This window comes from Harpia harpyja, chromosome 14 (genome assembly GCF_026419915.1).
Source record: "Harpia harpyja isolate bHarHar1 chromosome 14, bHarHar1 primary haplotype, whole genome shotgun sequence".
Taxonomy (NCBI): domain Eukaryota; kingdom Metazoa; phylum Chordata; class Aves; order Accipitriformes; family Accipitridae; genus Harpia; species Harpia harpyja.
This window is the reverse complement of record NC_068953.1, coordinates 15,739,526-15,764,983: the sequence shown is the minus strand read 5'-3', so window position 1 is coordinate 15,764,983 and position 25,458 is coordinate 15,739,526. Positions and strand designations below refer to the sequence as shown.

Genomic DNA, 25,458 nt, shown 5'->3' with positions numbered 1-25,458 from the left:
GGTGGGGGGTCACGCCTCACCCGCGGCCCCTGATCAGGTCCTGATGCGCCGGGGAGACAGATGCAGCCAGCATTGCCCATCCTCCTCCTCAGCACTTCCTGAGCCCCAGGGCCTAACCGCGGGCACAGCCCCTCCAGGAGACCTTGTGCCTGCTCTTATCCCAGGCGAGAATGGGAAGCAGCCGCCAAAAGCCTGGCACAGCATCCAGGAAAAGCAACCTCCCACCCACGGCCCTTCACCTTATGATGTTGGCGGCTGCTTTCCTCTCCTGGGTCAGGAGCTCGGGATCGTGAATAACCTCCTCCAGAAAGGCGATCACTCTGAACTTCAGCTCCTCATTGGTTTCAAAGTCCTGCCAAAGCCGGCACAGTCACAGTGTTAATGTACTATAATGTGAGTAACATTGATTCCCAGCAGCTCCGCTCTCTGCCCATTTAAACCCGGCCAAGACCGATGACCCTGCAGTGCCAGCATGGGCGGCTGCTCAGCCAAGGGCAGAGGCTCCCCCTTCCCTGCAAAATCCCAGCCCACGGTGCCCAGCGAAAGGGAACCAGCCAGGAAAGCACCGGGCTCATTCTGTACCATTGCATTGGCATCACCCGGCCTGGGAGAGGCATGAGGGCTTCCAAGTGCCAACCAGTACTGAACGGCTCCCAGTGCCCCCAGCAACCAGCTGCAGCAACGAAAGCCACGTGGTTTCCTAACCCTAACCCCAGCCTGAAACCCCCTAACAGGAATCAAACGCAGTTACTCCACTTCTACCAAGCCCAGCCAGGGGGATGACTGTGGATCCTGGCTCTATCCCTTTGCACACCAAATATGCAAACACTGCAGTCCTACACCTGGCCCCCGGCTCTGCGCCAGGGGCTCCCAGCTCCCCTGCTTCGCAATTTTCATCTCCTCCCCACATCCACTCATTTGCTTAATTAAAAAAGAAGTGCCAAATTATCTTTCCAGCTGGAGCCTGGCTGAGCCACTCAGCACGCAGCCCAATTCACACCAGTGGGGAGGAAGGGCCCCCGCGGCGCCGACCCCCCACCCGGCCCCCGGCCTCCCACCTGTGAGTGTTTGGAGACCCAGTGCCGCAGCACATTGAGGACCCGGTTGGTGGCCGCTCTCCGGATCACGAACTCCTTGTCTCCATTCCGCTGGTCCGTCGGAAAGCCTGAAACTGCCAGCAACCCCTTAGCACTGCTACAGGTCCGCTGGGAATTGCTTATGGGTATTTTCAGCACTGCTAGAAGGAGCAGCCCCTCTTCCCAAGCATCCCTAAAGTGCCTCTTAAACGCAAGTGCTGGGGAGGCTCTGCGTTACAAGGCAGCGGGGTGCTCAGCCACGGGTGCGAAGGGTTGAGCTGCCTGCAACCTGCATGTTCCTTGGGCAGCCTCCGTGCCCAGGCACCCAGGGACCACAGCCCGGAGCAGGGAGGCACTGGGCTGTGGGTGCTCTGGGCTCCCTCAGCAGGGGCTGGGTCCTAGCCAGGGTGCTCCTGGAGGGAAATCCAGCCGAGCATGGTGGAAACAGGCACCCCGAAAACATGTCCCTGCTCTCTCGGCGGCCCGGGGCAGGGTACCTGCACTGGCGAGGGACATCCTGCGGTACTTCTCCTTGGTGGGGGTCCCCTCGTTGGCTCCCGCCGTGGCAATGGCAAACGCGGAGGCAGCAGACAGGGCGCTGCGGGTGCTGTCGAGCTCCCGGCAGGACGTCATGACCACGCCATTGTTGTAAGAAAACAGTGAGAAATCTGGGGGGGGAGAAGAAAGCCAACAGCACTCCGGCTGCTGCCGCAGCCGCAGCCAAGTCCACTCCCGCAGCCCTGACCCCAACTCGCCAGCCCCACTGGGTCAGGGCAGGGTGGGAACGGGGCTCATGGAGGTGGTGGGTGCAGACAGCCAACATACAATCATAGAATCATAGAATCATAGAATCATTTCGGTTGGAAAAGACCTTCAAGATCATCGAGTCCAACCATTAACCATGCCCCCTAAACCATGCCCTGGAGTACCCTGTCCATTTGCTTTTTGTATACCTCCAGGGATGGTGAATCAACCACTTCCCTGGGCAGCCCATTCCAATGTTTGACAACCCTCTCAGTAAAAAAATTTTTCCTAATATCTAACCTAAATCTCCCTTGCCTCAACTTGAGGCCATTTCCTCTTGTCCTATCTCCAGACAACTGACAGAAGAGACCAACACCCTCCTCACTACAAACCCCTTTCAGGTAGTTGTAGAGAGCGATAAGGTCTCCCCTCAGCCTCCTCTTTTCTAGACTGAACAACCCCAGATCCCTCAGCCGCTCCTCATAAGACTTGTGCTCCAGGCCCCTCACCAACTTGGTTGCTCTCCTCTGGACACGCTCTAGCAGCTCAATGTCTTTCCTGTAGTGAGGGGCCCAAAACTGAACACAGTACTCGAGGTGCGGCCTCACCAGTGCCGAGTACAGGGGAACAACCACCTCCCTGTTCCTGCTGGCCACACTGTTCCTGATACAGGCCAGGATGCGATTGGCCTTCTTGGCCACCTGGGCACACTGCTGGCTCATATTCAGCCGGCTGTCAACCAGCACCCCCAGGTCTTTCTCTGCCGGGCAGCTTTCCAGCCACTCTTCCCCAAGCCTGTAGTGCTGCATGGGGTTGCCGTGACCAAAGTGCAGGACCCGGCACTTGGCCTTGTTGAACCTCATACAATTGGCCTCAGCCCATCGATCCAGCCTGTCCAGATCTCTTTGTAGAGCCTCCCTACACTCAAGCAGATCGACCCTGCCTCCCAACTTGGTGTCGTCTGCAAACGACATGGGACTGCTCTTCATGGAGACCTGGCTTCCACCCCACCAGGGCTGGAGCAAAGGAAATGGGCAGCTCTGGATGCCACCATGCTGCAAGAATTTATCCAGCACAGCTTTAGCAGGAATTAAGCCAACACGGTGCTATAGACAGTGTTAAGATAGCTACAGGGGAGACTCGAGCAGATAAATTATACTTGATGCCAGTGCAGGCTCACATTTCGAGCAGCATAACTCGCTCCTATAAGCACCAGATCAGGCTCAAGAGGGGAGGAAAGGGGTGAGAAGACCTGGTAAGATGCGCAGAACAGCTCTGCGATAGGGGTGGAGGGTTCGGTGCTTCCCTGTCCCCTTGCAGGAAAATAAAGGGTAAAGTCCTGTTCCTTCTCATGTCTGCTTCGGTTTTACACCTGCACCTTTAGTGGCTCTGCACAGCCAGGTTCAAGGGCAGCAGGCAGCCCTGGGCAACTCCCGAGAAGGACAGGTCTTGGCTCACTTGTTACCTGATGAATTTTTGCACTTGATGGACTTAGGAGTTGTCGGAGATTTTGTTGGGGAAGTTTCAGCTTCTGCTTCATCGCTCTGGTTGGGATCTGTGTCCGACTCTTCCCTTACAGATACCTCTGAGCCTGAGATGAACAGGGAACCCAGTTACCATCACTGCTGGACACGTGCATGTTGCAGCCGCATTTTAGCTCTTCCAGATTTCCCTAAAGTCTGAATCATTCCAGCTGGGCACAGAGCAACCAAGAACAGGAAAGGTACAGACTCCCACAGTTACTCTGGGTTTCTTTGGGGTGGGGTTTTTTTGTTTTGTTATTACAACTTACTCAACTTTCAGGTAGCACACAACCCACAGGAGGCAGGAGCTCTTTGTGCCATGCATGGTGCATTCATCACCAGCTCGGAGGCTCTGCCCAGGGCTGGTGACAGCAAGCCGGACCGCAGGCAAGCTATAGCCCTTGCACCCCATGCGCAGCGATGGGGTGGGATGCAGTACCTCCCTCACAGGGCACAGGCACTGGGAAATCACCCAGTGAAGGGCTACAGGAGGAGCTGGGGTGGCCCATCCCCCGCCTCTGGCTGGGCTGTCCTCTGCCCTCACCTACAGCTACCCCACAGACCAGCTTCACCCGTCTCAGAGCCCCTGCTTGGGCACCAGGGCACAGAGGGTGCTCACACAACCTGCAGCAAGGGAGAGGATAATGTCGAGGTGCAAACAGAGAGCCTGCAGCCTGTTCCCATTTTTGTTAAAGACAGGGAAACTGCTAGCAGTGCCAGAGTCGTGCACACAGCCTTGCTTGCACAGGGGTCCAGCCCTGAGGCAGCTGCCCTGTAGCCAGTGGGTCCCAGCTCGGGGTGCTGGGTGCTGAGTGTGATCCCAGTGCAGATGGGGCAGTGCGAGTGCTGGGCCCGTCCCTGTGCAGTGGGTGGGGAGTGCAGCTCAGCCCACAGCCACAAACGCCACGGCGAGTGCTAAGGTCAGAGGATCCCTGGGGTCTGCACTGCCGAATCAGTCTCGCGGGGCTACAGCAGCAGGGAGCCTTGTCCTCCACTGCTGTGCTCAAAGCCATGCCCAGGGACATCAGCCCAGGGGGGCAGAGGGATGCTCAATGGGGCAATGACCTGTGGCCTTTGGGGTGCTTTACTCACTCAGCTCCAGCTCTATTCCCCCAGTATCCCATTGCTGAGCTTCCTGGAAGCTGCACCACACAAGCCACTGCATCACCAGGAGCACCACCACCACTGCCACTGGTCTCCCCAGCGCACGGGGGGCTGCTGCGTGCCTGCTTGTGGGGCTGGGGGCTCCCTGCATCCACCCCTCACCAGCACACAGCCAGGCTGCCTGCCCCAGCCCAGCCCTGGCCTGGGCTGCCACAAAGCCCCCGAGCACGGTGTGCCCACTCCCCCGCACATGTCCCTGTACCCCTTGCAGAGCACCCACCAAAACCGGCCCCTTCCCTGCCGGCTGCCTGGGCCGGACACCCACCCACCTGCAAACCCACAGCAACTTACTTTGCTTGCTTGGCAGTGACTCCTCTTGCTTTTCTGAGGCTGCTTCTCCTTCATCAGGGATTTTATTGGGATAGTTACTGGACACGTACAGTTTGTTTATGTCCAGGGTGGTCTTACTGAAGGGAGCCATGGAGGAGTACATGCTTGCATAGCCATTGGAGGAGCAGCTGAGAGCAGCCAGGTCCAGCGCCTTCCCTCCTGTGATGATGGGGATGTTGAGGGAGAGCTTCCTCCGCCGGCTGGGGGACGAGGACTTGGTGATGGAGAGAGGGGGAGGTGAGGAGAACTTGCGGTTGGCTCTGGGGGACTTTGGGGGCTCGCCGTACAGCAGCTTGTTGTTCTGGCTGTTTGCAAACAGGAGCTCCAGGGACCTTGGTGGAGAGACAGGGAAAGGCCGAACTCACACCTACTTTGCCCAAGAGGTCGTGGAGATCCCCCATTGGCAGCTCCAGCAGCGCTGGGTGTCCGGGGCATCCCCCAGGGCACAGCACAGCCGGCACGAGCCCCTGCTGCCCTGCTCCCACCGCTTGGCCCTCACAGGAGTGGGGACACCCGCAGAGCTTGGGTTTATCTGCTTCCCCGATTTGCAGGTATCACAACTCATGGGGACCAGGTGAAACAGCCCTGGGGTGGCACCAGGGCCAGGCAGGTCTGGAGAGCAGAGGACTGACTTGGGACAGAGGAGTGATGCCGCAGCCACTCCATAAACTCTGCCGGTCCTTCAGGGGCAGGACAGGTCACTGGCACGGGCCCTTGCAGCGATGCCGCGCGCAGCCTCACCGTGCAGGGATGGCACTGATCGGCTTCTTGTAGATCGTGATGAGCTTGTCGAGGACGACGAGGGCAGTGGTGAAGACGCGGTACGAATGCAGGAACGTGTTCAGAAAGTCAATGCTCAGGAACCGCAGGTCCGTCAGTCTCTCCAGGAGCCGTTCCACGCTTGCATAGCGGATCTGCAGGACCTTGCAGGAATTCATCGTTTTACTGAACCTAATGTCAACATCATCACAATACAAGCTGGCATCAGACCTGCAGAGAAACAAGATATCTGTGGTTCCAGCCTGGAACGAAACCAAGAGCTGCTTCGTGCGAGCAGCTTCCCCCCCGAGATGTGTGGGGACCACAGAAAGCAGTACAGGTTCTCGGCAGCGAAGGAGCCTCGTTTGTATGGGGTGTCCCTACATAAAACACAGGCAGGAATACTCCCAGGGGCAAGCTAGGAAATCCGCACCCCACAACGGGTGGAAACATTGCACAGTGCTCAACAGGCTGAGGTTTGTGCAAAAAACGTGGAAGGACTGTCCCCGGGGGACACCCACGAACCAAGACCCTTCCCCATGCGTGACAGCAGGCCCACAGCAGTGCGGGTGGTCGATGTGGTGAGGACACCCCCCACACTGCCCCATCCCACCAGCTGTGCCTGGCCCCCCTTGTGCCACATGTGTCCCTCCTCGGGCCAGGGCAGCCCTTGCACCCCAGCACCCACAGGGATGACAGCCCCCTGTGCCCCTCTCCTCTGCGGGTTTCACACCCCCCTCCCTTTACTATTATTATTTTTTCCTCTGAGCTCTCCCCTTGCACCTCCCCACTTCCCCACACAAATCTCCTCTCCCAGATAATTAGCACTCCTAGTCACCGTGCTGGGAACAGCACACCCAAGAGCCTGAGCACATGGGAAAGCCGCCAGGCTCCCAGGGCTTTCGGCAGCGTTCGGCTGCCACGGGAGCTGTGCCATGGGGCCGGGCAGAGCCCAGGGCTCTCCGCAGCACACAGCCGTGGCAGCACTCACTTGATCATCTGGGGGACGGTGACCTTGGAGTTCTCCTCGAAGGCGTTCATCATGAGGCCATTGCAGCGGATGTTGTCCACGCACTGGAAGAGACATGGATGGGAGGTGGGAGAGGGCAGTGGCGGCGAGGGCAGCCCCGCTGCCTGCCTGCCTTGGACCATAAGAGAGCCCAAGCTTGGTCTTATCCAGACAAGACACATCCTTGCTAGCTGCATCTGCCGCTCCTGATGGGACACCAGGGCTGGGAAGGGCAAGAGCTTCCACCTGAAAACAGGAGCTCCATGATAATGCTCCTGCATCCCTGTTCTGGGGGAAGCATCACCCAGAGCTGCTCCTCAGCTCTCCCACTGTGGACCCGGCCCAGGCTCAGGATGTGCTGGCAGACACAAAGGCATTGCGAGAATTGCCAGAAACCTGCTCTCATCCTGTACCACCGTAATTAAACTCCCCTCCCAGCCTGCGCTGCTGGATGCTCTCAGAGGGAGACCCAGCGAGCAGCAGAATGGCACCAGTCCCTTTGCTGCCAGCTGACCACCCAGGGCAGGACCTGGGCTGGAGACCCCCGTGCGGGCAGGACTGGCCCCAGCCCCTGCGCAGAGTGGGACCAGGAGCTGCTGGCTGACTGCAGCTGGGAGCCACCTCCCTGCGTGGGGCCAGACCCCAGCTCCTGCCCATGGCTCTCCTTGAGGACTGAAGCTCGACAAGGCGACTCAGGCAAGAACGTGGTACAACAGAGTTGGCCAGGAGGTGATCCCTATTTAACGGATAACTTTTTCTCTTCCTCCCACCTGGGAAAAAATATCTTCAAAGCCATTAGCATAAAGCAAACGATGAGCACATGTAAATTGTACCAGATGTCTGAGTCAGACGAGAAATCCAAACCACAGATCTACATGTGCAGGCAGAGCACCGATGGGACAGACCCTGCTCCCACCTGCTGCGGCTGTGTCCCCTTCCTCCTCCACCTCCTCCTCTTGGAGCTACCAGACACCAGAAAGCTTTTGGTGATGGCCGGGCTCTTGGTGCACCCCAGCTCCAAGTCACCTACCGCATGGAACTGCTCTCCCTGGGTGCCCAAGGCTTGGTGGTCCACCCGTGCTGTTCACAGCAGCCCAATGCAGTGAGACCTCAGCCCACGGCAGGCTGCGAGCACCTCAACGGTGCTGGGAATGTACCCAGGGTGCAAACCCAGCCTGGCACTACCGCTGCAGCCACAGCCCAAGGGCAGGCAGCAGAACTGCAGCCACACAGGAGATGCCAAGTGTTAATTCTGGGTGCCCAAAGCCGCTGCAGCAGCCTGCATGGGGGCAGCCGAGCAGAAATCCCGTGGTGGCTGCTCATCCCCAGGCACTCTGCGCCCCGACACCTCCTCCTTGCCGGGTCCGTCCTACCTGGCTGATGTCGCTCGTCCACGCAGCCTTCTCCTGCCTGGACGAGGCCACGAGGATAACCGTAAAAGATGAGGAATCTTTTGGCTCCACCACAATTTTGAAGTCAAGATGGTCGATGTCTTGCCCTGATGCTTTTGCTTTGGAAAAGGAAAAACCACATACAGTGATTGTGAAAAGACTTCCTCACCCTCTCTCCCCCAGCATAACTTTTATTAAGGTTTTAAGGAGTTTGTTGCATTTTGTGGGTTGTCTGCAGCAAGGACATGACAGGTTTGCTGGGCAAAGGCTCCATGTTTACAAAGTAAAGTCTGCACGCCATGAGCACAGCATGGCCTCGCTGCTGGGGCCCCAGCGCTGCATGCCAGGGGAGAACCTGGCTCCCCAGCATGTGTTAGAAAACTCGTCACAAAGACAAGAGAAAGGAGCCTGGGCTTTTTCACAAGTCTGCAATTAAGCTGGCATGGCTGAGGACATCCAGCATCTTTGCCTTTTTCCACTTGCTAGCATTGAGCTGTGATGCTCCCTGACTGCCTCAGGAAGGTCAGATTTGCATAAATGTGCATCTGTTTGGTTCACAGTAAATAATTTAATTAATTAATTAAATCCAGCCAGTAGATCATGACTTCCTTGAATCTATTCAGCATCTGAATTTGCTCCAACTCTGCTGCAGTTGGTTTTACGCCACATGGACGGATGGCAGCAATGCCCAGGAAGACACCACGTGCAGACAGGGACACTGGCAGCACTGACCATGCTGCCATCGGTCCCCAGCCACGGGACACGGCAGCTGCCTCCAGCTGGGGAAAACATTGCCAGGGCTGGCAGCAACCTTGTGCCAAGGCTCTGGCGTTAAGTGCAGCCTCCAGCGGACCCACGGCCCTGGCACCTCCCTGGCCCTGCTGGGACAGGGCTTTGTCCCCCCCGGCAATGGGGTGACCACGCTGCAAAACCCAAAACCGCCTGTGGTGCACAGTGGGAGATGGTCTGCTGTGCTGGTGGTGCTGGCAACCTCAGCAAAGAGGGTCCTGGAGTAACTGCGACTGCACCCGCTGGGACACACAGAAGCCAACCCCCCCCCCCACGCCCACGGGTGGGGGCTGAGCGGGGCCCTGGGCATGCCCCAAGAGGAGTCTGACCGGCATGGGGCCGCAGGGGCACCTACCATCCTCGTCGGTGCTCTCCTGCTCCTCTACCAGCGTGCAGTCAATGAGGGAGATCACGCCGTTCTGCAGGGGTGGGAGTCGGGGCTCAGTGGCAGGATCCCCCCGCCGGGTGGCTGGGGGCTGCCCCGGCCCCCCGCCCCACGTCACAGCCCACCGCCCCGGGGATGGGGACAGGGTGATGCCGCTGTGGGTGCACACACAGCCTGCGGCCAGCACAGCATCTGCTTTCACTGGGAAAGAAGCAGTTACTGACTGCTGGGATATCACAGTTTTCCTTGTATAACCAATCAACTAATTTGTTTATAAATTATTTAATATGAGCTTTAAATTAAATTTTCCAAAAGTCTGTTGTTGTAATTATCAACTCTTTGCCATGGACTGTAATTTTTCAAACTGATAATTTAATGCCAGTAATGAGCAATTTCTGTAAGATTCTTGCTCAATTAGCTGCAAAACTTCCACCAACAAAAGCATGAGTCTTGGGAGCGGACCGGAGGAGACTGTAAGCATTATGTACAAACCTAGGCTATAATTTAAGTTTCTCACTGAATAGATTGTCAAGGTTTCTGCTGCAAATCAGATAACTTCTTTTATCGAGAACTTGCAATTTCTCATCTTTGCCCATGACTCAGAGCTCTGCACATCACTGACAAGGCATCTGGACCACATGAAACAAATTCACCCACCCGCCTGCTCCAAGCCCAGCAGCTGCCAGACCCTTCACTGGGGGCTGCCAAGCCCCCCCACCCTCCGCACCTTGGTCAGATGCAGCTTGCCTCCGGAGCCCCTGGTGCAGATGATCAAGTGCTTGGAGAAGAGGAAGCACTGCCGCTCGCCTTCCTTCTTCAGTGAGAGGGAGCCCAGCCGCCCCCGTGTGATCTTCCCTTTCTCCGACATCGGCACTTGGATGAGGGACCCTATGCAGGGGAGAGATCTGTCCCTGGCATCGGCATCAGGGACAGCTTTGCGGGGCACGGTCCCCGGGAGTGGGGCATCACTGTGTGCCCAGAGCGGGGCAATGGCGAGTGTGTCCCCAAGTACCAGGGCTGGGACTGGCCCCGTGAGCCACCGGCTGTGCGAGTTATTGGGGCCCCAGAGACCAGGCGAGCAGCAGCCATGGCCCCCAGCCCACCCTTGCACCCACATCGCATGGGTGCTCCTCTGGGACCGAACATGCCCAGGAGGTCAGGATGCATCCTGCTACTTCTCTGGTGGTAGGAAATCAGTAACCGCTAAAATGCACATTCTGCTCCGTGATGCAAAAAAATGCAGTGCTGAGACTGTCTGAAAGTGAGGGGCTTTGGAGCAGAGAAAACTCAGAAATGGGTTATATATTTAAATGTCACAGCTCACCAGACCACGGCGCAGAGGGATGCGGGGACGGGCGGACGGGGGCTGCAGGGCTTTGCATTAACCGCGGAGGGGAGGGACATCCACACAAACACAGTACCTTGTCTTACAAAAGTCTGGCTGGTGTCCAGCAGAATTTCACACCCTTCGATAATCATCCTCTCTATCGCCAGATTTTTTCGAATATTTTCGGTCTCACTCACTTCATCATGCATTATCCTGAAGGAGGGAGAAGAGAAAATTGGAGTTCGGACCAGATTTGCACTTTTACCAACAGATCCCTTTGGACACATGGCAGGGGCTGCACTACGTAAGACCAAACCCAAAGGAATATCAAGGGAATTACAGCAGTCATCTGTATCTATACAGACCTGGGAGCTCAGGAGGTAACCTACACATCAGCCTGGACCGTACCTCCAGATTTCTAAATATTGAAACGTGAGCGCTTCTTGCTTGGAAATCACAAAATTCAGATTTAGGCCAGACAGATCCCCCCCATCACCAGCCCCCTCCAACATCCCTGCTCCTTGAGGACTGGGAAAAGGGATGGTAACTCTTTGCGGATCGCCTCGGGACCGAGGAGCACTGGTGAGTTTGGCGCCGTCACAATACGCTGGCACGGGACACACAGAACGCTTCGGTCCGTGGCCTGCGGAGGGAGAGGATCAGAAACGGAGAATCGCGGCCAATTCCCGGGTGCTCGTTGCAGGGATCTTGGAGGCACTTGGCCCCTTCCCGCGCCGCAGCCCTACCAGCACCCATCAGCAAAGCCACGCCAGACAGAGGAGAACAGAGCCAGACCTTCAGAGCCACCCCAGCCCTCCAAACCTCATATTTCATCATTAAGGAGCCCTGGAAAACACAGCCCACGGCCAGAAGCAGCCAGGCTCCTGTCCTGCTGGCCCCAAGGACGGATTGGCACAGGAGGGCAGGAGACGGCACTGGAATGTCTCAGCCTTCGAAGCGCAGAAGACGAGGGCAATGGGAGGACGGGTCCCAGCTAAAACGGCGCAGGACACCTTTGGCGCAGGGCTTTGCTTGCTGCCTGTGCCTGAGCAGCAGGCAGGGTGCGTGGGCAGCCAGAGGCACCTGGGAAAGCTCCCCATGATGATGCCACCCACAGCACCCCCTGCACGAGCAGGCAGATGTCCCCGTGCCAACGGCTCACGAGGGATTTCATCCTTGTCAGGAATGGCCGATGGGCTCCGAGAGAACCAAGGACTGAGCTTCTCTGCATCCCACCCCAGGGAGACAGCACAGCCCTCCGTCACCATCTCCACTGGCTTCACCCTGCGGGTGCTGTTACAAACACCCGGTCCCACTGGCACCGCACACTCTCCAAACCCTGTGGGTCCGGGGTCTGCCTGCCCCAGCCCCTCTCCCTGCCCACCAGAAGGGCAGCACACTGTGCCAGCAGCCTGCCCAAGAGCCCCTCCACCAGCCCAAACCACCCCGGTGCAAGAGCTGCCCCCGGTCCCGTAGCCCCCGCCGCCAGGACAGACAGGGGCAGGCAGGGATGGGCAGCAGTGGGTCTGACCTGGACAGCTCTTCCAGCTTGGACTTGGCATAATCCAGGCTGTTCCTCTCCACATGCTCGTGGGGGGTGTGAGCCAGCAGTTCGTGCAGCGTCAGGATGTACCTGGGGATCTGCGGCAGAACAGAGCAGAGCGGGCCATCAGCCACGGCACAGTGCAGGGGCCGGGCGGGATGCAGGGGAGCACAGAGGATTGTGGGCGCCCACACTGTGCTGCTCCCAGAGCTGCCGTGGCTGGGGACACCATGACTGGAGACACCATGACTGGGGACACTGTGCCTCAGACCCCCGAATCTGGGAGGTTAAGAAAGCTTCAAAGCTCCTTGTGCTAAAACTTAATGAAGAGGGGGGGAACGGCGTGGGGTTTTGCCCTGAACCCTGCTGTGCCACATCCGTATCCCAGAGGTGTGGGGTAATTGGGAAGCCAGCAGCTTCACCCACAGAGTCCTCCCACAGCACCAACGAGCCCAGCAATGGCCTGAGCAGGTCCCAGGAGCAGTGTGGGACCACGCAGGGTGCAGCCCCAGGCCATCTTCGTCCAGGCTTTGCCTCCCCACCACCCGATGCCTGCTGTGGGGCTGGGGTTTGAACAACCCAGCCCATCCCTCGCTGCCAGTGCTGTGGTGGCATCTCTGGGGCCGATCCCGGCACCAGCAGTCACCTGGAACATGGGGTAGGTCAGAAAGGTCTCCAGGGTCCTCTCCTCGCAGTCAGGCTTGGCCTCGTAGTGCTTCAGCAGCTTGTCAAAGTCCCGGTTCTGCTTGCAGTGTGCCAGGATCTGCAGGCTGTACTGGTGGTTCCTCACAAACTCCTGGTAGATGTTCAGCATGGGCAGCAGGATGTCGAACAAGTCAGCTGCGAGCAGAGAGGCGGTGAGAAGGTGGGTGTGCTGGTCCAGCCCGCACCCCGTGGTCCCAGCACAGCCCCCCCCAGCTCCTGACCCTCCTCACCCCAGGGTCCCACCCAGGGCACCCTCCGGGCCCTCTTGCTGCTTGTGCAAGCCCCAATTCTGCCCAGTTTGGGTTTTAAAAACACCCTGGAGAGCCAGGTGAGGGTCTAATCGGACACAGCAATGCTCTTCAGCATCAGCTCTCCCATGCACGGTCCAGCCCACCCCTTCCACCGCCCGGCAGAACCAGGAATGCAGGAACTTGGTTTCTCTGGGGTTTTTTGCTCCGGTCCTCGCCTCCGCGACCAACGTGAACAAGCAACGACGTGCTGTGCAATGCATTTCACTCCTGCCGCCAGTTAGCAAAATGCCTGTTGAGTTGCATGAGGAGGAGGAGCACGGGCTCGGCTCTACCAGCGAGTGGGAAGGAAACGCAGTGAAGAGGCAACACACACTCACCCAGCACGAGCGTCGGCCAGCTGGATATCCTTGCCTTCAGGCCTTGGTAAAAGATTTGGTGCAAAAACATGATTGTTTCGCTGAAAGATAAACCAAGGGGTGAAAAGACAAATGAACAAGTGGCAAATAATGAGTAATTAGATGAAATCACCAGCAGGAGAGCCCTTGGACTGGCTGGGGAGGTGGCTGCACAAGGTGGGGTACAGAGAGGGTCCCCAGACGCACACAGGGAGTGGTGGATGAGGACAGAGGAGGAGAGGGAGAAACCGAGCAGCCTGAAGCTCCCCTCAGAAGTCAACCCCGAAACACAGGGGAGCCAAGACCCTCCTTCCTGTGGGGGAATGAGCCGGCCGCCCCTCCCAGCCCAGCCCCACAGAGCAGTGCTGGCAGGGGGGCGAAAGCACTGGGGGCTCCCCTACGCTCAGCACCCGCCATCTGATGCTGTGCACACCCCCGACCCCATTAGCTGCAGGGTGGGAGCTAATTAATAATCCCCTTGGCTATCGGTTCCACTCCCTTTGGGAGACTGATGTCTTCTGCAGGTACCTGTCCCTTGCCGACAGTGAGGCATGGAATTTGTTTGATTTCCAGCAGTCGATAGATCACCTTTGCATTCTCCTGGCCAGGCAGCTCTGCCTCTGCCCTACCCAGACATGCCCGACACTCTCCAGCCCTGCCTGACCGCTCCTGCTGCCCGCCGGGCCAGGCAGAGCAGGAATGGGCCAAAGCTTTTGCCGAGGAGGGCACAATGGCAGGCAGAGCTGTGCGAAGCCAGGGCAGCCCCGCTCCCGCAGGCGGGCGATGCCAGGTGTGCATGCAGCCCTTTGAGACGCCCATCTGCCTCCCTGCCCTGATGCTGCTGCCCACCCAGGGCACCCCTGCTCTCCCCAGCCTCGGCAGGACAGGGTGCTCCTGGCTGAAGCTCTGAGCTGACCTCTGTCTCCAAGAGACCTCACGGCAAGGAACCTACTTCAGGCCATGGAGATGAGACAAGGCAGAGGAGGGATGCTTGGAAGTGCTTGCTTTGCCTGCACCAGCCCAAGACAAGGTGCTGGCTTCACACAAGCCCAGATGTGGGGGAAAACTGGAATTTGGGTTCTGCAGTTTGAGTCCCTCCCTGCTCCCCATGCAGTCTGGGGAGCTCACAGCAGCAGCAGCAGCAAGGGACGTGGAGAGGTGCAGGAGCGAACACCAGGAGCCGCGAGCACTGCTCCTGGAGATGGTCCCCTCCGCAAGGGACATGTGGTCAGCACCTCCAGGGCTGGCAGGGCTGGCTGGTAAGACTTGCTGCTGGTGTCAGTACCGTCCAGGGGACAGAGCCATTGCAGCTGCCATTAAACCTGGCACGTACCGCTGACACGCTTGGCATCACTGTGGCCTGGCTGGAGCCAGTGAGTGCCACCTCCCATCCCTGCCAGCACCCAGGCACGGCCACTCTCGGCACACTTTGCAGCAGCTGTGACCCCATGTCGCAGCTGCAGAAGAGGCTACACCTGCCCCTCCATAACCATCTCCCATGAGACCTGCATCCTCCCCACTTCGCTCATCCGTTGTTACCTACGAGCTGCCATTGATGCCAAAGGACACCGTCCACCTCACTGCCAGAGCCAGGACCTCATACAGACAGGCTTCTGGCAGCCCCGACCCACTACCTGGAGCATCAGCCCCCACGGCACCTCCTCGTGTCAGTGCCAAGCACTCAGTGGGCTGCTTGTGCTGTCCCATGGGGATGGTGAGCTTCCATCCATAGCTTTGGGGACCAGGCTGCAGGCTCCTAGGGAGCCCACCGACACCGAGCACCCCAACACCCATTCCCGGGGGAGGGCAGTGGGCTGCAGACACCAACACCTGCCCGGAGGCTGCTGGCTCTGCTGGAGTGCCGCAGAGCTGTTGGAGCACTCACCTGTTGAGGAATATGCTGCTGACATCGTCGTGCGTGATGGGAGGCTTCTTGGAGCTGGCTGCCATCCGCAGCGGCCGCAGGAAGTTGTTGACGAGGATGTGGAGCTGCTGGACGTACTCGGCCTCTGCCTCCAGCATGCTGAAGACGACCTGGTTCCTCTTGCGCATGCTGTCGGCATGGGGGGACCTGATGTAGTCCTGGATGATCGTCTTCCACTTCCTCCGGCACAGCCAGCCCCGCAGGAAGCTCTGCACCTGCCGAGGGAGCAGCGGCTGTGTTAGGGTCTGGGCTGACGAGCCGGGCAGGCACCCCACGCTCGGCACGGTGCAGGGACCGTGGCTCTGCAGTGAGTTTTCCCTGGCTCTGTGCTGAGGTGTGCACGATGGTGCCTGTTACTGGTGCTGCTCTGAATCCTCCCGGCTGGGAAACGAACAATAACTCATTTAAATGCACTTGCTTATTGCAGACAATGTCCTCTTTTCCCTTTCACAGAGATGCGTGGAAGACTCCTACGAGAAGCAAGGATCCCATGTTCACTCCTGACCTCCCTGGGCACGGACACAATGCCAGGCACTTTCCTGCCAGCAGGACAGTGTGGGTACGGAGACTCCCAGCCTGCTGGGTGCTTCGTCCTACCCAGTTTGCCCCAGTCACCTGGTGAACTGGGGCACCAAAGCCCCCCTGGAGCCAGCACGTGTCTGGGCACCCAAACATGCAGAGATGGATTAAGACACCTAGAAAAGCTTCCGACCCTTCCTCATGTAAATGAGCATCTGCAGCACATCCTGGTCCATGCCCAGAGCTCCGTCCATGCATGCGGCCACTGCCTGCCGCCCCAAGTCTGTGGGGTTCAACCCCACATCCCCTGCACAGGGCAACGGGTGCCCAGGGCCGGCAGAGGCTTTCCTGGGGGTTGGGTGAGGGCAGGACCCGCTCCCTGAGTGGCAGCAGTGCCGGCCCCCTCCGCGGCACTGCTGGGAGGCCAAGGCACCTCTGTGCTTGCTGGGCTCAGGGAATTGCCTGTGGGAGCAGGGTGCACAACACGTCTGCTGGCAAGTGTGGCTTGTTCTCCCCAAGAGTGCTGTATTTGGACCAATTTGCTTGTAGGGTCTATTGCTCCCTGCAGGGATGCTGCTGGGGCGGTGGCATTTTCCTCACAAAAATAAAAGATGTGACCACAGCCACGGGAGGAGCGAGATGTAAGAGGTGCTGTTTGCATGTGAGCCAGCATGGGTAGGGATGCCTTGCTCACCTGGGGAAAGCAGGGAGTGCCCCACAGAGCAAATACAACCAACCAAAGGGTTTCCAGTTTTGCAAAACACATTTTCCTTCTAAAAATCCCCATTAGCAGAGGCACCTCCTCAGACAGCTCCCCCAGGCCCACCACTCCGCCAGCCCTACATGGAGCGTGTCTGCTGCACCGCCACAAGCACCAGGACCCCACCGAGTGCTGGCTCCGGCCCCCGCGCCGCTCACCCACCACCACCCACCTTCTTGATTTTCTTGATGTCACTGTCATCATCGCTGGGCGCGCTGGTCTGGCCGGCCTGGATGCGCTCGTGGTCCTTGAGTAGGGAGGCGATCTGCAGGCACAGGGTGGGCGTGAGTGGCCGCCCCGGCACATCCCGGGAGCCGAGAACAAATCCTGCTGCGGCGCAGTGCCAGGGAATGGCGAGCGCCTCCAGCTTAACTACAGATACAGGTACTTATTGTGCTGATTCTGTCTTAATGGGAGATCGGTAGATGAAGCAGATAAAGAAACACTGCAGAGCCGTCAGGGCACCGCCGACTCCCCGGCACCCTCAGCACCCACCGAACATGCCGCAGAGACGGGGACCTGGAAATCCTGCCAGGTACCCAATGCAAACCGCATCCCTGTTTCCTAAGAAAGCCTTCACGGGGGTGTCATTAAAACACGAGTTGGAGAGAAAATGGCAGGAAAATCTCAAGTCATTTGCACCCTAAAACTTGCAGACGGGGACAAACTCTCATCCAGTCACAGCTTTTCAACACAAATTGGATTGAATCTCGTTAGCTTCAAGCATTTGCATTCTTACTGTTTCTCGCCTGTACTTTTTCTCACTCCTCTGCTCATTGCCATGTCCCTGCCCCCACGGTCGCAACCATTTATAAAGCTCCAGGAAAGGGTAGGAAAACAGAAAATGTACCATTCAGAACATGAAAATTGGGAAAAATGTGATTTGAATTTTGATTTTATAGAAAATAACAAAAATAAGAAAATAACTTTCAAACAGTAGTTTCCAAAAAGTTTTGGAGAGAAAGGAGTTGAGATCTTTTTTACTTGGAGAGTCTGTTCCGCAGTGACACTGGGAACTGACGGCAGCAGTAACTGCAATACCTGCCAAGCGCATGTTGGTTTTTTGGTGTCTGGGTGGTTAGGAGGGAAAGCAAAGTAAAGGATAAGAAGAGACGGCTGCCAGGGGAAGCAGACAGAGGCAGAAGCTGCTTCTGTTGCACTGTCACAGCCTGGGAAAAGGAGGTGACTTCCACAAAATCCTGAAGATTTTAAGTGAAATGCCTCTTCCGAACTACATGTTTTCATGCCATAAGAAACTAAAAATGTGGTGGGTCAGTCCAGTCACCATGTCTGAACCGAAGCTCAACAACTGCCTCTCAGTGTCCAGGTCTCCCAAAGAGACCCGAACTTCCCAACATTCAAAATTAAGGTGTTTTCCCAGGAACTGCCCCTCTCACTGCCAGGCGCCTGGAGGCAGGGCGCGGGGCTGGGGATGAGCTCGAGCCAGCTGGCCCCACTCGGTGAAGGGGTGGTTTGGCAGAAGCGGAGTTTGCTGCCGCCTTGACGGCACGCTGCCAGCGTGACCTGGCCGTGACTCGGCTGGCTGCACCAGCACTGCCAGGGCACCGGGCCCCGCAGCATCCCTGCTCTGCCAGCCGAGCCGCCCCCAGCTTCACCGGCCTCAGCAGGAGCAGCAACACACCAGAGAAAGCAGCCACGGGCTCACAGGCACCGATTCAGCTCCTACACAGCTCTAGCGGTTTCACCCCATTTTATTCCATGGGATTAGATTTTAGAAGAGTCTTTAGAGATTTTTTCCTCTCCCTTTGCCTTCCTATGGAGCCTCAAGTCACCAAACATCCCCCGCATCCCCTCTGCATCAAAGTGTTTGCGAGCACCAAAGCCAGCTCCAGGTGCATCTCGGCCAGGACCCATGGAGCAGGTTTGCCGGTGCCGTGGTTTTATTTTGGTTTCTATTTTTTAAATTGAGTGAGTGAAATTTGCACATTAAAGTAGAGGCTGATTATTTGATCTCTGCTTCAAAGCATGTGGAAGAGTAAAAAAACAAAACCCAATGCAGGGTAAAATCAAAAGTACCTGGGCACAGGGGATGGGATGGGCTGCAGCTCTGGCCGGCATCTCTGATCCCGACCCCACAGCTAATTTCAGGCTTCACAACACATCTCCCACCTCCCCTGACTGAAAGCTCATTGGGATGCTCATGACCCCACCGCTGCTGCTCGCCTCCCCTGCCCCTTACGCCGGCCGCGCTCTCGGGCGAGCAGAGCTCACCGCGACTCAGAGGCTGGACCGGACCCAGGGAGCTCCTGGCCAGTACTGGACCAGGAGAAACCCCCTCACCGAGCGGGTGCCGCAGGCTGCGGCCGGGGTGGTTTTGGGGCTGATCCTGTTCTGTTGGAAAGCACAAATTCAGCAGTGCCGAAACTGCTCCTGGGAAAGGCTTGCAGCTCGCTAGTTCCCCAAGACTGAAAGCAGCCTTCAGCATACCCCAACTCATGGTCAGGGATTGCTATTAACCTGCACTTTTTAACTCAAAAGTTCAAAATTTAAGGAAAAGACCACCATAAGGAGGTGCCAAACCACTCCTGTCCCCAGTGTCTCTGCAGTTGCCTCCTTCGTGGCAGTTTTGAGATTTTGACTGACTCAGGGTTGACATCTCAGCCCAGCAGGATCTGCTCCCCGCAGCCTCCACCATGAAGCCGCTGCCCAACCCTCCCTGCCAGACACGAGGCCGAGGCCAGCGGCAGCACTGGCTCCGGAGTGCCCTATGCCCACCGGCCCCACCGCTCGCTACACCGCTGGCACCAACACCCACCAGCAGCTGAAACCCAGGTGGAGAGAGGGTACCCAGGGCTGGCTGCAGCTGTGCAACGTGGAGGCCAGGCAGCACAGGGCAGACCCACGCCTCCAAGCATCCTCTTCCACGGATGCCTTAGAGACGCGAGCTTCCCTCGGCATCGTCTGCTGAGTCATTTTTGCATTTTGTTGCTTTGTCTGCTGTAACCCGTGTTGTGTCACCCTTCCTATGACCCAACGTCGCACACTACTGAACAGCAAACTGCTGCGAGAGCTTCTGGGACAAGCTATGGGCAACAGGTTTTATGGGCTGCTCCCATTGAAGAGACTCTCCCTTCTTAATGAAGTGTCCGTTTCATTTATAGCACCATGCACATTAATTCCCTGATGTACTCGGGTTATGCAGCTTGCACCTGGCACAGGATCCCTCCCGAGGCCACAGACGCCTCTTCCTTTTTTCAGTTACTCCTCTAGCTTTGCACCGCCTGGCAGATGTCACCACCAGGCACACAGCACACAGAGGGGGTCTAATCAAGGTATCCAGGATGAAAGTAAGGAAGGCGAAATCATAAGATAAGGAGTCTCCATCCCTCCCCCAACACCTATTCCTGAACCCAAGGGACCGGCTCACCAGCCCGTTCCCCAGCACTCGTTGCTGGAGTGAACCCTTCCCTGCCGTGGCAGCGTCCCGCGGCCAGGGGACCCCACCAAGCCCTGCACATGCACCGCGCTGGGCGGCACAGCCACGGCCGCTTGCTGCACAACTCCTGCAAGAAAAACCTCCAACGAAGGCGATGCCCTCACCCCTCTCTGCAAGAGAAGGGGTCAGCCTAATGTCATTAAAACAAGCGTAAATACATTGGCTGCGACGTCCCCCGGTCCCTGCCAGCACGGTGATGCCGCCCACCCGCCCACAGCCCGCGGGTCACCCCGGGGAGCAGCAGCACATCCGTGGGGCGACACCAGGCTCTTCACCTCGGCCTTCAAGCGCTCGATCTCGATCTCCCCGTCCTCGATCTGCTGGCGGAGTTGCTTGGCAACAGTCTTCTCCGTTTCCACAATCTGCAGGAGATGGAGGTACTTCTGCATCAGTGCCTCGTGCTCCGTCGCCAGGTTCCTGTAGCTGCAGGCAGAGGCAGACATGGCCATGAGCATCTCTGCTCCCGCAGACCTGCCGCCATGCACCCCCCCGGGATGTGCACACAAAATTAGTTGTCTGCGTACTGCGGTTTGCATGCGGGGGGCATTCTCCTGCCCGGCTGCCTACGTGTTGCCCTTGCCCCTCCGGCTTGGGGTACCCGCAGGGTGAACAAACTGGGAGATGGCTCTTGCAGTTTGGGATGCTGCTACTCAGAACTGACCAATTTGGAGAGGACTCGGGTTCCCCACAAGGGTGCAAACAGAAAAGACAATGCAAATTTTAAGGAAATGGTAGAAGACTAAAAAAAATATAAAACCATGGCCAAACACCTGTCACCTACCACATCCCAAAAGTTTAACAAGAAGGAGGACACTTGTGGCACAAGCTCTTACGAACATCTGCTCTCGTTAAGGTGCTGCAGCAGATGATACTTCTCTAATTTCCTGCATACAAAACCCATCTGCCCCCCACTTCTCACCACTTCAGCACCCTCCTTCGCCAGACATGTGGCTGTGCCGTGCCAGCTCCTGACCGCTCTCCCCTGGGCAAGTGGGCTGTGCTAGCATTCCCACAGCACAGAAAGACGAGCTTGGAAAAACGTTTCTGACCATTTTTGCTATTCCAGATGAAATCCTTCCCAACAGTCTTTGAAGCCAATGGTGAATCGGGCATCCCTCTGGCACAAGGCTGGGACAGACAGCGCCAGCCTGCCGGGGCGGCTGCCCCACGCAGGACAGGGATGGGGACGGGGATGGGCAGGCACGGGGCCTGGGGGGGATGTCTGAATGCAGCCTCCTGCTTGGCACAAGGGTCCCTGACATGGGGCTGGGGGCCAAAAGCACTCTGCTCTGCCTGCCAGCAGTGCCTGGCTTAACGGCTCCCTGCCCGCAGCCCTGCCCACAGCTGTCCTCAGGCACAGCCTTGCCTCCGACACCCCCGGCCCTGGGTCTGTGCTGGCGGAGGGTGATACCTGGCATGAGCTATGGCTGCCACCCACTCGTCGCAGTCCTTGGCATCCTCGGTCCTCAGCTCCAGGGTCTTCTGGTTCTCATGGTTGAAATTAACAGTAAAGTAATGCTGCGGGAGCAAACAGAGGGTGAGGTTACCGCTCACTCGCACAGGGCGATTAGAAAAGCACTTTATGATCCGCTACAAGTCGCTTAATTTAAAAAAAAAACATTTTGAAACACCAGGACCACGGCCGAGATGTGCTGCCCTCAGGTGCTTGGAGAAAAGCTGCTCCTTGCTGGCACAGCAGCGCAGCCATGCCGCGGGTGAGGACGGGGCTGAGAAATGCTCCGAGGGGAAATCCTGCTGGGCAAACACCAGTTTCAGATAAACCTAAACCCACCAAGGACCAGGAGGCTGCAGGCCTGAGCCTGCAGCGATCGCCTTGGGGACAATCCTTACCCGGAGCAAGGGGCAGATGAGCAAGGATGTTTAGCCGGACCCGGCACCAGGCTGCCTGCATCCCCGCCTGTGCCAGGAGCGAGCACCCTCGGGCACCAAAACAAAGCCCCGCTGCTGCCTAGGGCTTGACCTTGGGCAGAGCCCTGGTCCCATGTGCTCGCACCGCTCGAGCCGGGAGGCTCTGATGGGCGACGGTGTAAGAGGACTCGGTGCAGGACTATATTTAGCCTCCCTTGACATTTACAGTATTTGTGTTAATTGTGCGTGGTGGCAGCCCGCGTCGGCTGGGGTTTGTGCTGCTCCTGTGCAGTCTCCTAGGAAACAGGTACCACGCTGCAATGCCGGATACTGCCCGGAATAACTGGGCTAAAACGAAACCCACTAGAAAAAGCTCATCTTGACATTATCTGCTCCTCTGTTAGGTTTAACGAGGGATCTGAATTAACAGGTATCTTGGCAAAAAAAGAACCCCAAACCCAACCTGCAGCAGCCACTTGTTCCCTGGCATGCACCCCACTGCTCCCCAGGACAGCTGGCAGCAGCCGGCTGCAAGCACAGACCGTGGCATGCCATGAAAACAGAGACGGGCACCACAATGCAGGCAGGAGCTTGTGTGGGAACCTGCCCCCATGCCGGGCTGCAGGCAGGGATGGGCAGGGGGATGCTGCACCAGGGCAAGGCTGGCACTCACCCAGTGCAGCCAGGCAGCCCAGCACCATCATCATCCCTGTGCTGAACACGGGGGGTACTGCTCACCACACCTCCCCAAAACAGGGTTACGTCTCCCACCCCTACCCCTCCCAGCTCTCCCCTGTCCTCCCCCTCCCCGAGCACCTTTACTCTCGTCCCCTTCCCACTCCTAATCAGGCCCAGGGGTGTTAAGCAGAAGGACCTCCCGATGCATGCAGGAGGCTTTCAGTGAAACCAGGGCACAGGGGAGCCGAGGCACAGCCGGTCGCTGTTTCCACGTGATGCCGGTGCAGGTAGCATGGACAGATGGACACTCAGCTCCCCCACCCAGCACCATGCCCACCCAGGGCTTGTGTCTCACTGGGTGACAGCCTGAGGAACGCCCTCTGAGGTCGCTCAGCCTGCCTGGGTCCTGCAGAGGAGAAGGGAGGGCCTGGGGACCCCATGCTGCCCTGGGGCCATGCCAGAGCCCCGAAAGAAACAGCTCTTTCACCTTTTGGGGAGCAACTGGTTGTTGCTGCGACCCTGTGAAGATGCATCCCCTTTACTTCTATCCAGGATCCTTTAGGTGCAATATCTTTTTATTGCTGATCCTGCAGACAAGTTTTCTCTTTATGGAGCCTTTTTCATGGTAAAACACACCATCATCTCTCTCCCACCCCTTCCCTGTCCTGCTGCAGCCAGGCTGGTGAGAGCTCCGGGCAGCCAGGCTGCTGGCTCGCCTCTGTCTGCGGGACACGTCTGGAGCTGCAGCAGCTTGACAGCCCTTCACTTCTCACCCCCCTTTCTTCTCCCTCCCACCCCCAAAGGCTTTTATTGGCAACAAGATAGAATTCTGATAGAAAATTTGCCAGAAATTTTTGGTCTCTCAAACTGTGCGGGTAGTTACGCCTCTCTGCTTTATGCCCATCTCTCTGACATCCCTTCCCTTGCAAACAGCAGTGAAAAGAGCTCGTCAGATTGGCAAGTCTGGAAATCCTCCCCCTTAAACACCGACTCAGGAATATCACCAGCCGTGCCAGGGCACTGCCAAGCACTCGCTCCCCAGCCCCGCTGCCCTGGCCACAGGGATGCGGGGGGTGGGAAAGCCCTTTCTCAGCCCCAGTGCTCCCGGTGCCACAGGGACAAACCTCCCCAACGCTGCCACGTGCATTCACCGCCCCACGCTCCACTGATGCCAACAGCCGGAGCTTGGCTGAGTCCCCCCAGGACCAGAAACATGGGGAGATGCCTCCATGCCTCCCCCAAACTGGTCCCTGCCCGGCAGGAGGGGATGGGACGGCGAGCCCTGGGCTGCCCTTCCCATGCGCTGCGGGTCCCTTGGGGACGATGCAGCACTCCTGCGGGCTCCTGCGGGCGAGCGCACCCGCTCAGAGTCCTGCACCCACAGGCAGGACCAGGCATCGCACCAGGTTAGAGCACCTTGATCTTCACCGGGACCCTCTGGGAAAACAGCACCTCGCACAGCTTTGGGACTTATCAGATTTTAAAATAAGGGGTGGCAGAGCCTGCGGCAGGGACCGCAGCAGGGACCCAAGACAGGCGCCCACCCTGCCCACGCTGCCTGTCCCCCTGCTTCGCCCACCAGGTCCATCGAGGCACCTCTCAACACACCAGCATCAAAAGCATTTGGTCAGACGGCTTCTGGCTCATCTAATTTAAACCCAGAAACTCCTGAAGGTTTTGCAAATGGCAGTTTCAACATCATCAGCACTGGAGCTGGACGATGTGGGGCTGAAAGCTTCCCACCGCAGCCGGGGGCAGCTCCGGCAGCCACCGTGGGGCTGCAGCCAGGATGGTTCGGTCCCAACTGCTGTTCCATGTACAATTAAAAGCTGGTTCCTGCGAGCACACACGCCGCAGCTCCCTCTGATTTATCCCCATACAATACCCAGGAAGTGCAGCGTGCTTGAAAGGAGGAAGTTATTTTATATTTGAATAATAAAACTCCCACCACCTTTTATCTCCACCTAAATTATGATCCTTGTCTGTTATCACAGTGACACATCAAACTCGACAGCCCAGGAGTGTTTCCAGTGGCGCTCGCTGTATTGGGGGCTGAGGCTCGGAGGCAGCACGGCCACAGCCGGGGAGTGAGACAGACCCACAGATGGGACCAGCCGCTCACCAGTGCCTGGTGAAGAGCAGGGACCAGCAGGATCAGCCCCCGCCTCCAGCATCGCCCCACATCCATCTTCCCCAGGGCAGTTTGTGCTGCTGGGCCACCCCTGCTCAGTGCAGAGCACAAATTACCCGCAGCTTCAATTTGCTGCTTCTCACACCTGTTTTTTGCTCATGTGAAGACCTCATTAACTCCCAGCCGTGGAGGCACTGACAGCCCTTACTCAAACCACCTCTCACTCTGCTTCCTGGCAAACTATGCAGATGCAATTCCTTAAGTAAGTCCCTCATTACAGGGCATTTCCAGCCTCCCCCATTTCCGTGGTGCCTTCTGAGCACCCGCTGCAGGATGCGTGGCCCCTGGTGCTGGGGAGGTTTTATTTCAGGAAACCCCAGGAGGACAGAGCAATTCTGCCTGAAATACTGACACAGGAGTATTTCAGGTCACAAAGTGAAACGTTGAAAAACCCACCCGGAGCCAGCCGCAGCCTGCGACCATTGCCCAGCTTGTCCCAGGCCCTGCCTGCTGCAGGGAAGGGCAGGCACTGGACACCACAGGGGGCCGTTACTGAAGCCCCTGATGTGAAGAGACCCCCAGGCTCAAGGAGACACAGCCTGTGATGCCAGAGACCCGCTCCTCTCTCCCATCTTAAGGGCTCAACAGGCTGCTCCTGCTTTTCACAGGGGAAGACAAGGCGCATCCCTGGCAGCCGGCAGAAGCCAAACCCATCCTGCAGACCCTGAG

The 25,458-nt window shown here is 57.8% G+C and overlaps 1 protein-coding gene across 2 annotated transcripts in view; it reads right to left on the bottom strand.

Moving 5' to 3' along the window:
• The window catches only part of RASGRF1 (Ras protein specific guanine nucleotide releasing factor 1), a 45,010-nt gene that overhangs the window by 10,332 nt on the left and 9,220 nt on the right, over positions 1–25,458 (bottom strand). Inside the window, exons 2-19 of one of the 2 annotated variants that reach the window (XM_052807613.1) lie at positions 21,463–21,569; positions 20,327–20,474; positions 16,767–16,859; positions 15,277–15,530; positions 13,374–13,453; positions 12,687–12,880; positions 12,029–12,138; positions 10,592–10,710; positions 9,898–10,058; positions 9,141–9,204; positions 7,979–8,115; positions 6,588–6,670; positions 5,579–5,827; positions 4,799–5,169; positions 3,286–3,411; positions 1,574–1,744; positions 1,059–1,171; positions 240–352 (exon numbers count right to left, since the gene is read on the bottom strand). In XM_052807613.1, coding sequence (XP_052663573.1) covers positions 240–352; positions 1,059–1,171; positions 1,574–1,744; positions 3,286–3,411; positions 4,799–5,169; positions 5,579–5,827; positions 6,588–6,670; positions 7,979–8,115; positions 9,141–9,204; positions 9,898–10,058; positions 10,592–10,710; positions 12,029–12,138; positions 12,687–12,880; positions 13,374–13,453; positions 15,277–15,530; positions 16,767–16,859; positions 20,327–20,474; positions 21,463–21,569 — 2,693 coding nt within the window. The remainder of the gene's footprint in view (positions 1–239; positions 353–1,058; positions 1,172–1,573; positions 1,745–3,285; positions 3,412–4,798; positions 5,170–5,578; positions 5,828–6,587; positions 6,671–7,978; positions 8,116–9,140; positions 9,205–9,897; positions 10,059–10,591; positions 10,711–12,028; positions 12,139–12,686; positions 12,881–13,373; positions 13,454–15,276; positions 15,531–16,766; positions 16,860–20,326; positions 20,475–21,462; positions 21,570–25,458) is intronic. The other variant, XM_052807614.1, reaches the window with a different exon arrangement.